The sequence below is a fragment of the Neomonachus schauinslandi genome, chromosome 11 (genome assembly GCF_002201575.2).
Source record: "Neomonachus schauinslandi chromosome 11, ASM220157v2, whole genome shotgun sequence".
Lineage (NCBI taxonomy): Eukaryota > Metazoa > Chordata > Mammalia > Carnivora > Phocidae > Neomonachus > Neomonachus schauinslandi.
In genome coordinates this window covers 6,647,873-6,660,351 of record NC_058413.1, presented here as the reverse complement: position 1 = coordinate 6,660,351, position 12,479 = coordinate 6,647,873, and the positions used below count along the sequence as shown (strand labels likewise).

Genomic DNA, 12,479 nt, shown 5'->3' with positions numbered 1-12,479 from the left:
CGTCTTGTAAATTATGTCTCAATAAAGCTGTTATTTAAAAAAAATAATAAAAATAATAGCTCTTGATTATCAAGGCATAGCCTTTCCAGGCGCCTGCATGCACCTCATGCAATCCTGCCAAGCCAGGGAGGGGTGCTGCTACCACCCTATTTCACAGATGAGAGAGGCTGAGATTTGTCCAGGAATAGCCAGAATGGTAAGGACAGGATTCGAACTCGAGTCACTCCGATTCCAAGACTCTGGGCTCCCTGCCTCTGAGTAGAGTATTAAGGACCCACCATTTGAACACCTGTTATGTGCCAGCCAGGGTCATAGGTGCCCACAGTCATTCCACTCAAAGGAATTGTTGCCACTTAGAGATGAGGATCTGAGGCCCAGAGGGGAATGACTGGGTACACAGTTGGCGACTCAACTTTTGAGTCTTTGCAGTGTTAGGCGTTGAGTACGCCCACCACTCGGGGTTGCCTCCTCGCAGTGCTTCTCCTGACCTCCAGGACCCTGACTTTCCCTGCCCTCATCCCTTCCGCACTCAACGTGGCCCCTCATCCCCATCCCCAGACTGTGATAAGAATGATGAACAGGACAAGGCAGTAGCCGCCACTTACCATACCCTAGACCCTGAACTTTCCTATTTAAAACCCATGACAGCGGGGGCGCCTGGGTGGCTCAGTCAGTTAAGTGCCCGCCTTCGGCTCAGGTCATGATCCCAGAATCGAAACCCACATCCAGCTCCCTGCTCAGCGGAGAGCCTGCTTCTCCCTCTCCCTCCTGCTCCCCCGGCTTGTGCTGTCAAATAAATAAAATCTTAAAAATTTTAAAAAATAAAACCCAGTGACAACCACTTGTTAGGTCTACAAACACCCATCAAGCCTGCTCGGGGCTGGGCCCTGGCTTGGGTAGGGAGGACACAGGTGCATCAGATGCTTCTGGTGTGGCTGGGAGGCAGGCACAGCAGGGGCTCAAGGGGCTGCAGGTTACACCAGAGGATGGGGAGCAGCAAAGGCTTCTTGGAGGATGACCCTTGAGCTGCCTCAGTTTCCCAGGATGAGCAAGAGTGCTTCCCCAGGGGGCAATGACCACCCTCTATCCCCACCCAGGGCTTCAAAACCTGTGGCACCCATAGCCCCCTGGACTTCCCTGTCACGACACTGATGGCCATATATGGCAACTGCTCACTTGGGATCTGTCTATTCCTGTTTCCTTAAGGACAGATCCTTCTCTGTAGCCCTAGAATTGCCCAGAACAGGGTGGGCAGCAGGTATCTGCTGAATGAAGAAAAAGGGTGGAGTGGGAAACAGGCAGGCTGAGGGCTGTACAGGACAAAGGCCTGAAGGCCTGAGGCAGCTCTTGTGATCAAGGGGTCCACCTCCCCCTCTCAACCTGGTTTCTCCTTTGCGGTTTCTCCAGCTCCGCCCTTTCAGCCCCTCCAGCTTGGTCTGCACAGCTTCCTGCTTCCAGCACTCTCGCCCGCAGCACCATGGCAGTAACTGTCTACCCTTCCTGCCTCCTGGCCCTGTTGGTGGCAGGCCTGCCCCAAGGCATCAAAGGCTCCCTCAGGAACCAGGTAAGTGCCCCCCCCCACCACCACCCTTGCTTCCCATCCTCTTCCCTCTGCGAGACTCCTGCCTAGGGCTCACCCTTCCAGAAACAACTGCCTTATTCCCATTTCTCAGACAGCAACTGAGGCTACAGAGGTGATTGACATGATGCCATGAGGCCCAAGCTAACACAGGGAGACCGTGCAGGCCAAGCAGCTGATCCCTTAGCCCCATCCCTGCATGGCTGGAAGGCAAGGTGTGGTCCCAGCAATGACTCCTCACCTGCTCTCCCCCCACCCTCTTGGTTCCTTGCCAGGATCCAGGTCCCCAGCCACTGGAGCTGAAACAGGTCTTCATGTTGTTCCAGACCCAGTACAACCGGAGTTACTCAAACCCAGAAGGTATCATGGGGCATGTACATCTCCAGTCTCACCCCTGTCTCCCATTTAATAGATAAGGAAATCAAGATTCCGGGTGGGGAATGGGCTGGGCCAAAGCCACTCAGCAGGGAAGTTGGCAGGGCTGGGGGTGTATTCCCTGGTTGCACAAGGGGCGACAGGATCACTCTTTGCTATGAATTTGGAGGGCAGGCAGCAGCTGTTGGGGGCCTACCCGTCCCAGAGGACCCCTTGCTTCCACAGCCACTTTCTTGTCACTCTGCGCAGCAGGCCGACTACCATCTAGTCATGAGTTCCTTCAGAAACACCAAGGATATTCATCTTGTGTGGGGACTCACTCTCCATGCCCAGGAGGTCCCAGCCCTGCTCCCGCCCTCTCTCTGGGTCTCGTCTTCCATAGGGGGATGGTCTGTGGGCACCTTTCAGCCCAGGCTGCCCATGCCATGGACCCATACCCCACCCCTTCCCCACCTTCATCATGTTCCAGCTCAGAACATGCAGGCAGAGGTGTGAAGGCAGAATGTGACCTGGCAGGAAGCCAGTCTCTGACCACCCACCTTTCCCTTCTGAGTCACTCTGCCTTCAGACCCTTTACTTGTCTTCTGGGTGGGCAGAGATGTCCCCCTTACTGCCTCTGAGGAAAACCCAACCCTAGAGGGGCTGGGGAGCCATTTCCTTGGCCCAGATGTCGGCGGTGGGGCCTGCAGTGGCCACAAGAAAGGAGCTGTGCTCACCTGGCTGGGTGTGAGTGGGAGGATGCCCAGCCAGCGGCCACTTCCTGCTTCTGTGGGCTCAGGAGGCCGCCTAGAACCAACCCCTTTTGCTCCAGAGTATGCTCATCGCCTGGACATCTTTGCACGCAACCTGGCCCAGGCTCAGCAGCTGGAGGTGGAAGACTTGGGCACAGCTGAGTTTGGGGTGACTCCATTCAGTGACCTCACAGGTACTGGACACTTCCTGGATCCTAGGTGGTAGGTGGGGAGGCAGAGACTTCTGCAGGGATACTGGCGGCTGGGCAGGGCAGACCTTCAGCTTTTATTTCCCAGAGAGAGGGAGCCTGAGGACCAGAGGCCTGTTTGCTTGCCCCAAATCACAAAAAGCAGGGGCGGGTCCGGGTCCTAATCCAGCTTAGGGGGTAAGGCAGCAAGTGCAGGCGAATGCGTCCCAGGAAGAAACCCGGCTTCTCTCTGGGCCTCCATACCCTTGTGCCTATCTCCCAGGGTGTCATGGGGACTCAAATAACCCAGTATGTGGATGGCTGGAGTGGGAGAGGCAGAGTATGGGGGAGAAGGGGTCAAAACTGTGACCCTGTTGGCCCCGCCCATCCATCCCCCAGAGGAGGAGTTTGGCCAGCTCTATGGGCACCAGAGGATGGCTGGAGAGGCACCCAGCGTGGGCAGAAAGGTGGGGTCTGAAGAGTCGGGAGAGTCGGTGCCCCGCAGCTGTGACTGGCGGAGGTTGAAGGGCATCATCTCACCCATCAGGCAGCAGGTATCTGCCCCCATCTGGCCCAGTCCAGCCTCGGTGGCGTGGGCGGGGAGGGGGGACGAGGCCCGGACACCTTCCCACTGCCCCCCTTCCCGGCTAGGAAAACTGCAACTGCTGCTGGGCCATGGCCACAGCGGGCAACATCGAGGCCCTGTGGGGCATCAAATACAACCAGTCGGTGCAAGTCTCCGTGCAGGGTATGGCTGAAGGAGGGGGCATGTGAGGGGGGAGGAGGGGGGCGCCAGAGCGCGGTCAGCCCACACCATCCCTTCTTGTGCCAGAGCTGCTTGACTGTGGCCGCTGTGGGGACGGGTGCAGGGGTGGCTTCGTCTGGGACGCCTTCATTACTGTCCTCAACAACAGTGAGTGCCCTGCCTCTCTGGGCAGCTTTGGGGGGGGGGGGGGGGGGGGGGGGGGGAGGAGGGGGGAAGTTCGGGCGCTGAGCCTCCACCCTGGCCTTGCTTATATGCAGGTGGGTTGGCCAGTGAAAAGGACTACCCATTCCGGGGGGACGTCAAACCCCACAAGTGCCTGGCCAAGAAGTACAAGAAGGTGGCCTGGATCCAGGACTTCATCATGCTGCAGGACAACGAGCAGAGTGCGGGCAGAGCGGGGATGCGGGCAGAGCGGGGCGGGAGCAGGCCTGGGGGCAGGATGACAGGGACAGACAGACGAGGATAGAGGCAAAAGACTGGACTAGAGACAGAGACGTAGGCACAGAGAGGTGGGGGGTGGGGTGGGGGTAAGACTATGAGGCAAGAGTAGGGGGCAGAGAGGAAGCAGGGCCTAATGGTACCTTCTACCCCCAGCAATCGCCTGGTACCTGGCCACCCAAGGCCCCATCACCGTGACCATCAACATGAAGCTACTGCAGGTGGGAAAGGGTTAGGACTGGGGGGAGGGACATCTAGGGGAGGTGGCCTCAGACTCAGCCCCTCTGCCCTTGCAGCAATACCGGAAGGGTGTGATCAAGGCCACACCCGCCACCTGTGACCCCCGGCTTGTGGACCATTCTGTCCTGCTGGTGGGTTTTGGGACGAGCAAGTCAGTGGCGGGGAGGCGGGCAGAGGGAGGCTCATCCCAGCCTCATCCTCGCCGCCCAATCCCATACTGGATCCTGAAGAACTCGTGGGGTACTGAATGGGGTGAGGAGGTGAGTGTGATCTACCCGAGGGTACAGGGCAGGACAGGCCTTGCCCCACCTTCTGGCTCTGATGTCCCCTTGACTTCCTAGGGCTATTTCCGGCTGCACCGCGGGAGTAATACATGCGGCATCACCAAGTACCCGCTCACGGCCCGCGTGGACCTATCAGCGAAGAAGCGCCCGGTGTCCTGCCCTCGCTGAGCCTGCGCCGCCGAGCTTCAGCCCTCTCCCGCTATGCCCCCTGTCTCCTTGTTGCCCCCACCCCAGGCTTTTGCCTGTCCTCCTAATCCTGCTATGGCTTGAATAAACCAAGATGAGCTCCCTGTCTTGCACGTGAACTCAGCTGGGGTGGGGAGAGCACAGACGCCCCACACTCTGACACATCCTAGGCTCTGTGGGGCCCCCATACACATACATCCCTATGCACGGGCATCATGACGCTCAGAGACAGATGTGTGTACGCCCGTGCACACTCCCGCGCATGGGCTCCTCCAAAGTCACGGCAGCTTTATTGTCAGTGTGGGCAGGGCAGTGGGAGGGGACCTCAGTCATGATAGAGGCGCAGGAGGCAGCCACGGAGGGTGCCCATGTAGCGATCCCAGAGGGCCTGGTGCCTGCAATGGAAACAGTGACAGGGGCCTTCGCCTGAATCCCCATCATGTGTGAGATGCTGCTCCAAGAGCTTCATACACCTAAGTGCTTCCTCACTCCTCACGCCACTCCTACAGTTATTATCATCATGATCCTCCCGTTCTACAGGGGAAACTGAGGTGTGGAGAGGTTCAGGAGCCTACCTAAGATCAGGTCACAGCCTCTAAGAGGAGGGCCCACAGACTTCCACCCCTAGGGCAGAGGAGAGAACCCTGCATCTGCAGGAGGGTTACGCCCTGGCAGGAGGCTGCCTACAGCAAGAGCAAGCTGGAAAGGAAGCCTGGGGTCTCTCACCGGAAGCCATCCAGGGAGTGGACGGATGCCGAATACTGATTCAAGAAGAGCCGCACATCACTCAGTGGCCAGTGGTCAGAACGGCAGGGTTCCACGAACTGTGGGCCCAAGGAAACATCTAGCGCTGGTACAGCCCAGGGACAGGCCAAGTTGGGGATCAGAGGGCAGCAGGCAGGACGGCTCACCTTCTCCACGAGGTCCACAAACAGGTCTCTGACATCCTTATTGTGGGTCAGCTTGGCAGCCACGTTCACCAGCCCCCGGGACAGGTTCTGTGGGGCAGAGAGCCTGGGAGTTCTGCCTTCTGTCCCCGAGGCTGGAGGCTGAGCCCAGCAGCTGGAGGAGAGGCATGTCCCTCCCCGAAATCGATCCACCTCCCTCAATCAAATAACTCCCCGATGTGCCCCCCCCCCGCCCACCTGAGGTGGGTGGAAGGAGCAGCAGCAGGGCTACCCGCTCCGGCATGAGCAGAGTTGCCCCATGGGGACAGTGCAGTGAGGCTGAAGATGCCCAAGGGACAGAGGCTGGATTGGGCCACAGACCTTGAAGTTGGCTTCCATCTCAGAGAAGACACCAAGCTTTCCCCGAAGGGCAGTACACACCAGGCTGCAGGGAGACAGGGTAAGTCCAGAGGTGCTGGGGCCCCTACTCACGCCCCGGCCCGAGGACTCCCCACGGTCACCTCTTGTGCAGGTCCAGAAGGTCCTTGTCAGCCACAAGCATTTTGAGCTCCTTCAAGTCCTGGAGAAACTCCTTGTCTAGATCCACATCCATGTCATCCACCTGGGAGTCTGGGGGAGGCCCAGCAAGGGATGGGGGTGGGGGTAAAAACTCCTCCAGTGATATCTGGAGCCTTCCACACCCATCATCTCAGCGCACCCCGTGACAGAGAGAAGGGAGTGTCGGAAAGGTGGAGGGACTTGCCCCGGGCCACAGACAAGTGGCGGGCCCTTTGTCTGCAGACGAGCTGTGCGTGGGGACACGGCTATGAGCAACAGTGGCCGTGCTTCAGGCACTGAAGAAGAAAGGATGCTGGAAACTGGGGCCTGCAGGAGAAACTGTTGGCGGGGAACCAGGTCCTGAGAGGGTGGGGAGGTATCGGGCACCTGGGTGAGGGGGGGTCTCACCGACGGCTCCGAGGGTCCAGTTCTGGATCATCAGCTCAGCACAGTAGGCAAAGTCACCAAAGCTCAGATACTGCAGTTTTTTCTTCCCTGTCTCGAAACGGTTGTTGGCAAAGAAGACGATGGCCGCATAGTCCCTGCAAGGAGGGGAGAGTGAGCCTGTCAGGGTTTCAAATTCCTTTTTAGCGAGCAGCTCGAACCTGTGACATTGGCGGGGCATCTGACTTCCGGCCTGTCTCTGCCCCAGCTCACTATGTGACGTGCTTCAAGCCACTTCTCTCTGGGCCTCCCCATCTGCATACAGAGATTTCAGCCCAGGTCTCCTAAGGGGAACAGAGGGAGACCTGAGCATAACAGTTACCATTTACTGAGCACTTCCTAAGCCCCAGGGGCTGCAACACGGGACTTACATGTGGCATCTCACAACAGCCCCGCTGGTAAATGGCCAGGCTGGAATCTGAAGCCAGGCCAGTCTGATCCAAAGCGCAGACCAGGAGTAGGAGAGCCATCCCCCAGTGCAGCCAGGAGGTCAAGTGGGTTGGGGTGGGGAAAGTGGACCTGCCTTATGGCCCAAGGAAGAAGCTTGCAGGAAAGGGAGATGGCTGGCTCTTTGCCCAGCCCCTCACCTGGCCAACCGGTCAGACAGGAGGAAGTGTTGCTGAATGTTATCCACCAGGGAGCCCCGCATTTCCTCCACCACCTTGAAGACTCGCTTAAAGTTGTCAAACTGTAGGGCAGTTAGGGGAGGAAGGAGGGCTGGTCAGAGGCTGGTCATCCAATAAACTGATTACTGAACATCCTTCCCTCACCTATCCATCTATCCAGTCAACAGATGCTGACTTAGCATGTGGTATTCTTCAATAAACTATTAACTATTAATACCTGTTATCAATTCAAGCATCTTGCCCTGGATAAATGTTTACTCACTCCTACCTCTGAATTCCCCCTATTTTAGCATCATGCTCTCCAGTTCTTCATGAGCTCGTGTTGAAACTGACTCTCCTGGCTGAGGTCCAGGAAGTAAAAAAAAAAAAACAAGCAAATGCTAAGCTGTTCAGGAGTGCACAAAAGACACAGAGAAAAAATACTAAAGGCCCAGAAGGGTTACTTCTCCCTTCCGGGCCACCAAAAAGGCTTGTGGAGAAGGTGGCATCTGACCCCCTGCTTTGTATTTCAAGGGGTAGATAAGGTCAAGAATAGTACCCTCCAGGTAGGAGTAGCAGGAGCAAAAAGAAAGCCAGGGGCTGGAGAAATATAAGCGGAGAAAGGCTGGCAGAGACCAGATCACAGAAGAGTATGACGGTCAAGGCCAAGGAGTGTGGCTACTATCCAGGATGGAGTGGGAGAGTCAATTAAAGTTTACGAGGAGGGGAAAGCTATGGTCAGATCTGAGCTTCTGAAAGAGTAGCTCCCGCAGGGGAGTAGGAGATGCTTTGGAAGAGCAAAAAAAGGGACAAGAGACTGGGTATGAAGCCCCTGCCACAATCAGAGGTGGGGGAGGAGAATGGAGCTGGGGCAGTGACCAAAGGGATGGAGTGAAGGGGCAGACTGGACATGGGATGCTGTGCTGGGGGACAGGGATGCAGTGCCCACTTGTCTCCGGCAGCTCTTGAGGGTGATGCCTGTTTTGGTGCTGATGTCGTCCAGGTCTTTCTTGGTGCCCTTGGACAGCTTCTTGCCCAGGACCTCCCGCACAAAGGCCTCGTCAAAGGCATAGTACCTGCGTGGAGGCAGAGGACACCACTGACTTTCCACATAGGAGGGAAACGGGGGTCCGGCAGGGCCTAGGTTTGGCCCCTCCTGCTCTCAACTTTCTCAGACCTTGTGTAAGTCCCATCCCAACCCGGGCCTCAGTTTCGCCCTGCAAAATGGGTATATGGTCAGCCTGATGGGTGTCCCACCTCTCGATGAGCAGCGCCTGTCGGGAGGGCGGGATCTGGAAGATGAGCTGGTGCAACAGCTTGGGCGGTGCGTGCAGCAGGCGCTCGAGCATGTGGAAAGTACGGTAGTGGTCCATGGTGTCGCTCTGCAGCACGGCCGCCGTGGCGCCCGTCTGCTCCAGGATTCCCGAGCGCACCCTCAGGGCCACCGCGTCGCTCACTGGGGAGCGGGCGCCAGCATTAAGCCCCGCTCCGCGAACCCACAGGCCCTCGGGGGATCCCAAGCCCGACTTCTAAACACCCCTTACTCCCTCTGCCCACTTCCCCAAAGGACGGGAGTCCTGGCCCCGCCCTCTCCCATCCCAAACCACCGCCCCTCCTGACCCGCTCCGCAGACGGCCCCCCACACACCCGAGTAACCATCCAGCCAGAGGCGATACACGTCCTCGTCGATGAGGGTCGTGTTCCCTACGAAGATGTCCAGCTCGCTGGTCATGGCGACGCCCAGACCCGGGCGCAGCGGCAGAGCCCCGGTTGGAGCGAGCACTGCCCGGGCCGGGCGCGCCGCCTGCAGGCTACTTCCGGGAGCGCCGAGATTCGGCTCCCGGCACCCGGAGCCAGAGAAGGACCACTTCCGGGACAGAGAGGGTGGGGGCAGAAGCGGCGAAGGAAGAGGAGTAGCCCCTCCTCCCGGCGGGAGGGGCAATCCCAGGCTCCTCGTCCCCGCCCCCCATCCTGGCCCAGTTTGCAGGAAGACTTTGGGAGTCGAGGCCAACGGCCAGTCTCCCCTGCGCTGGCAGCCTTCCCCCACACTTCCTTCTGGCTTTTCTCCCACTTTCTCTGCCCTTTTCTGGGCCTCCCTACTTTGACGTGTATCTTAAATGTAGGGGTTTCACAGGTCTCTGTCCTAAATCTTTTCTCTGCAAAAAATGTATCTGACCTAACCTCCAAGGGGCCTTGCTGGGAGCGCCTCAGTCCATCCTGCAGCTGAGCAACTCTCCTGGGCATGGGGCACGTGCTCCCATGGTTTTAACCCCCCAAACCCCACCCCTCTGCACTAATGACTTCTCTTACTCTGTAGCTCAGAGCTCTGGCTGGAAGTCCACATCAGAGGGCTGCCTATCTGCTCGTCTTTCTACGCTGTCTACCCTACAGGTCCCTCAAAAGCTAGACAGGTCTCTTTCCGATCTGTTTCTTTCCTGCGTTCCTATCTCAGTGACAGTCCCAACATTCACCCAGTTCTCATCCCAGAACCCTGTGCTTTCTCCCAGAGTCCTCACTCCTCACATTCAGTTCTGCTGATTTGCCTCCTGAATATTTCTAGGATGTTTTGTCCTCTCCACCCCTACTGGCACTGTCCCAGCCCAGTCCTTCTGCATAGCTCTACCTTGCCCATTGACACAGTGTTCTTACTAATCTCCCTGCCTACGTCTCTTCCCCATGGTTCATCCCACACAGAGCAGCCGGAATAATTTTTTTTTAAAGATTTTATTTATTTATTTGACAGAGAGAGAGAAAGCAAGAGAGGGAACACAAGCAGGTGGAGAGGGAGAAGGAGAAGCAGGCCTCCCATCGAGCAGGGAGCTCGATGCGGGGCTCGATCCCAGGAACCTGGGATCATGACCCAAGCGGAAGGCAGACGGTTAACGACTGAGCCACCCAGGCACCCCCGGAATAATTTTTTTAATGCATATTTTAAAATGTTATTCCCCTGCTTAAAATCCTACTGGCTGGCCTGTGGCAACGCTCCAGCCAACTACCTTTGTTGCTTCTCTCCCTCATTTTACCATTTTCTCCACACAACTACCTTTTGAAAACATCGAGCTACTCTCACGGTTCCTAAAGCAGCTAGGCCCCCAGTGTCTTTCACCATGCTATTCCCGCTCCCTGAAATAGCTTTCTCTTTACTTGCCAAACTCCTATACATCTTTCGGGGCCCCTCAGATTACCACCTCTTTGGGGAAACCTTTTTTTGGGGGGTGGAGATCCCTCAGACCATGCCCATCCCCCGTTTACTTCTGGTTTTACACAGCCTGTCTCCCCCACTAAATTACGACCCCTTTGGGCGCTTGAGTGGCTCAGTCGGTTAAGCCTCTGCCTTCGGCTCAGGTCATGATCCCAGGATCCTGGGTTTGAGTCCAGGGTCAGGCTCCCTGCTCAGCGGGGAGTCGTCTTCTCCCTCTCCCTCTGCCCCTCCCCCCTGCTCGTGCTCTTTTTCTCTCTCCCAAGTAAATAAATAAATAACATCTTTAAAAAAATAAATTACGACCCCTTTGAGGACAGGATCAGAATCTTAGTCAAGTTTATTTCTGCCTGAGCTTTGCATACAATAAAAGTTTATTGAACAAATGAATCCCTGTATGCGCCTCCCCCCGGGCAGGAAAATTTCCATGAAAGGGCAGGCTGATGCTGAGTCACGCACGTCTGGACTCGGCTCCAAAGAGCTGGGAGAGATGTTCAGTGAGCCGAGACTCTCGAGTATGAACTATGCTAGGAAAGTTGGTAACGAGATACGTCTGGGTGCCGTCGAGGGGTGGGCAGGAGAGTCAGTGGCCGACGCCGCAGTCTTGGTTCTCAGAAGGAGCTGAGAGGCCTAGGCGAGAGCTTGAGGAAGTTCGGAACTGGGAAGTACGAAGCGCCTAGTTTGGGGTCACCTGTCGGAGGGTGGTGGCGCTGGGACACAGCGTCCAAGACGGTCCGTAACTCCGCGGTCCGGAGTGGGCGGGGAAGTGGCTCTCTCTTTCTCTGTAGTCTGCGCTCAAGTCCCGCCCCTTTCCGGGGAGCCTTCCCTGGATTGGCTGTCCTTCCTTAGCGTCATACGGCCCCGCCCCGGCGCGCGCCCCGCCGCGTGCCCACCCCCGGGGGCTGCTGCAGCCTACGCTATACTGCCACAGCCTGCCGCCCGCGGAGCCCGAGCCCGACCCGGAGCGCGCAGAGCTCGACTTGGGCTCCTGGGCCGCGGCGGCGGGCAGGCGATGCTCCAGAGGCCTGAGCAGCCATGGAGGCCGAGGCGGGCGGCCTGGAGGAGCTGACGGACGAGGAGATGGCGGCGCTGGGCAAGGAAGAGCTGGTGCGGCGCCTGCGGCGGGAGGAGGCGGCGCGCCTGGCGGCTCTGGTGCAGCGCGGCCGCCTCATGCAGGAGGTGAATCGGCAGCTGCAGGGTCACCTGGGCGAGATCCGCGAACTCAAGCAGCTCAACCGGCGCTTACAGGCCGAGAACCGTGAGCTGCGCGACCTCTGCTGCTTCCTGGACTCGGAGCGCCAGCGCGGCCGGCGAGCCGCGCGCCAGTGGCAGCTCTTCGGGACCCAAGCATCCCGAGCCGTGCGCGAGGACTTGGGCGGCTGTTGGCAGAAGCTGGCCGAGCTGGAGGGCCGCCAGGAGGAGCTGCTGCGGGAGAACCTGGCGCTTAAGGAGCTCTGCCTGGCTCTGGGCGAGGAGTGGGGCCCCCGGGGCGGCCCCGGCGGCGCTGGGGGCTCAAGCGCCGGGCCGACACCCGAGCTCGCCTTGCCCCCCTGCGGGCCCCGCGACCTGGGCGATGGAAGCTCCAGCACCGGCAGCGTGGGCAGTCCCGATCAATTGCCCCTGGCCTGCTCCCCAGATGACTGAGGGCTCAGCTTCCTTCACGTCGACGCTCGACCAGACTGCTTCCCAAGCGCCGGGACTGAGGTGAACCTCGGGACCTGGACGCCGTCCCGCCTGCGCACGAGGGGCCGCTGGCATGGATTTGGAAACTCTGGCACCAAGGAGGGCCCCTCGCTCTCGCTGATGGGGCAGCAGGGGGACTGGAGGCTGGAAAGAAGGGACTTGCTGGGGGCGGGGTGGGGGCTAATAAACTGGAACGGAAGCAGAGCCCGTGGCCTGGGCAGCGTCTGTTTGGGACTCGCCGGGGTGGGGACGAGGGCGGGGACGTTGAGACAGGGTACCATTCCCATCCGGAGGGGCTGCAGACCTAAGGTGGCTG

At 58.4% G+C, this 12,479-nt stretch overlaps 3 protein-coding genes across 4 annotated transcripts; 2 read left to right on the top strand and 1 right to left on the bottom strand.

The window, feature by feature from the left end:
* Positions 1-1,473: 1,473 nt before the first annotated feature.
* On the top strand, positions 1,474-4,893 carry CTSW (cathepsin W). The gene is made up of 10 exons (XM_044919528.1): positions 1,474-1,564; positions 1,855-1,939; positions 2,766-2,879; positions 3,273-3,427; positions 3,525-3,621; positions 3,706-3,786; positions 3,897-4,022; positions 4,234-4,298; positions 4,374-4,569; positions 4,659-4,893. Exons 1-10 carry the CDS (start codon positions 1,478-1,480, stop codon positions 4,685-4,687), a joined length of 1,035 nt encoding a protein of 344 aa, XP_044775463.1. The 5' UTR covers positions 1,474-1,477; the 3' UTR covers positions 4,688-4,893.
* A 129-nt stretch (positions 4,894-5,022) lies between these two features.
* LOC110575996 (FGF1 intracellular binding protein) lies at positions 5,023-9,133 on the bottom strand. 2 transcript variants are annotated; one of them, XM_021685056.1, is made up of 10 exons: positions 8,929-9,133; positions 8,539-8,737; positions 8,231-8,357; positions 7,264-7,364; positions 6,641-6,774; positions 6,196-6,304; positions 6,056-6,119; positions 5,699-5,785; positions 5,514-5,611; positions 5,023-5,182 (listed from the first exon to the last, which is right to left on the bottom strand). In XM_021685056.1, exons 1-10 carry the CDS (start codon positions 9,011-9,013, stop codon positions 5,113-5,115), a joined length of 1,074 nt encoding a protein of 357 aa, XP_021540731.1. In that variant the 5' UTR covers positions 9,014-9,133; the 3' UTR covers positions 5,023-5,112. The 2 variants fall into 2 exon arrangements, with proteins under 2 accessions (XP_021540731.1, XP_044775247.1); XM_044919312.1 differs by having other exon boundaries at positions 6,620-6,774; positions 8,929-9,122.
* A 2,226-nt stretch (positions 9,134-11,359) lies between these two features.
* On the top strand, positions 11,360-12,367 carry CCDC85B (coiled-coil domain containing 85B). Its single transcript, XM_021685060.1, has one exon. It carries the CDS (start codon positions 11,516-11,518, stop codon positions 12,122-12,124), a length of 609 nt encoding a protein of 202 aa, XP_021540735.1. The 5' UTR covers positions 11,360-11,515; the 3' UTR covers positions 12,125-12,367.
* The last annotated feature ends 112 nt before the right edge of the window (positions 12,368-12,479 follow it).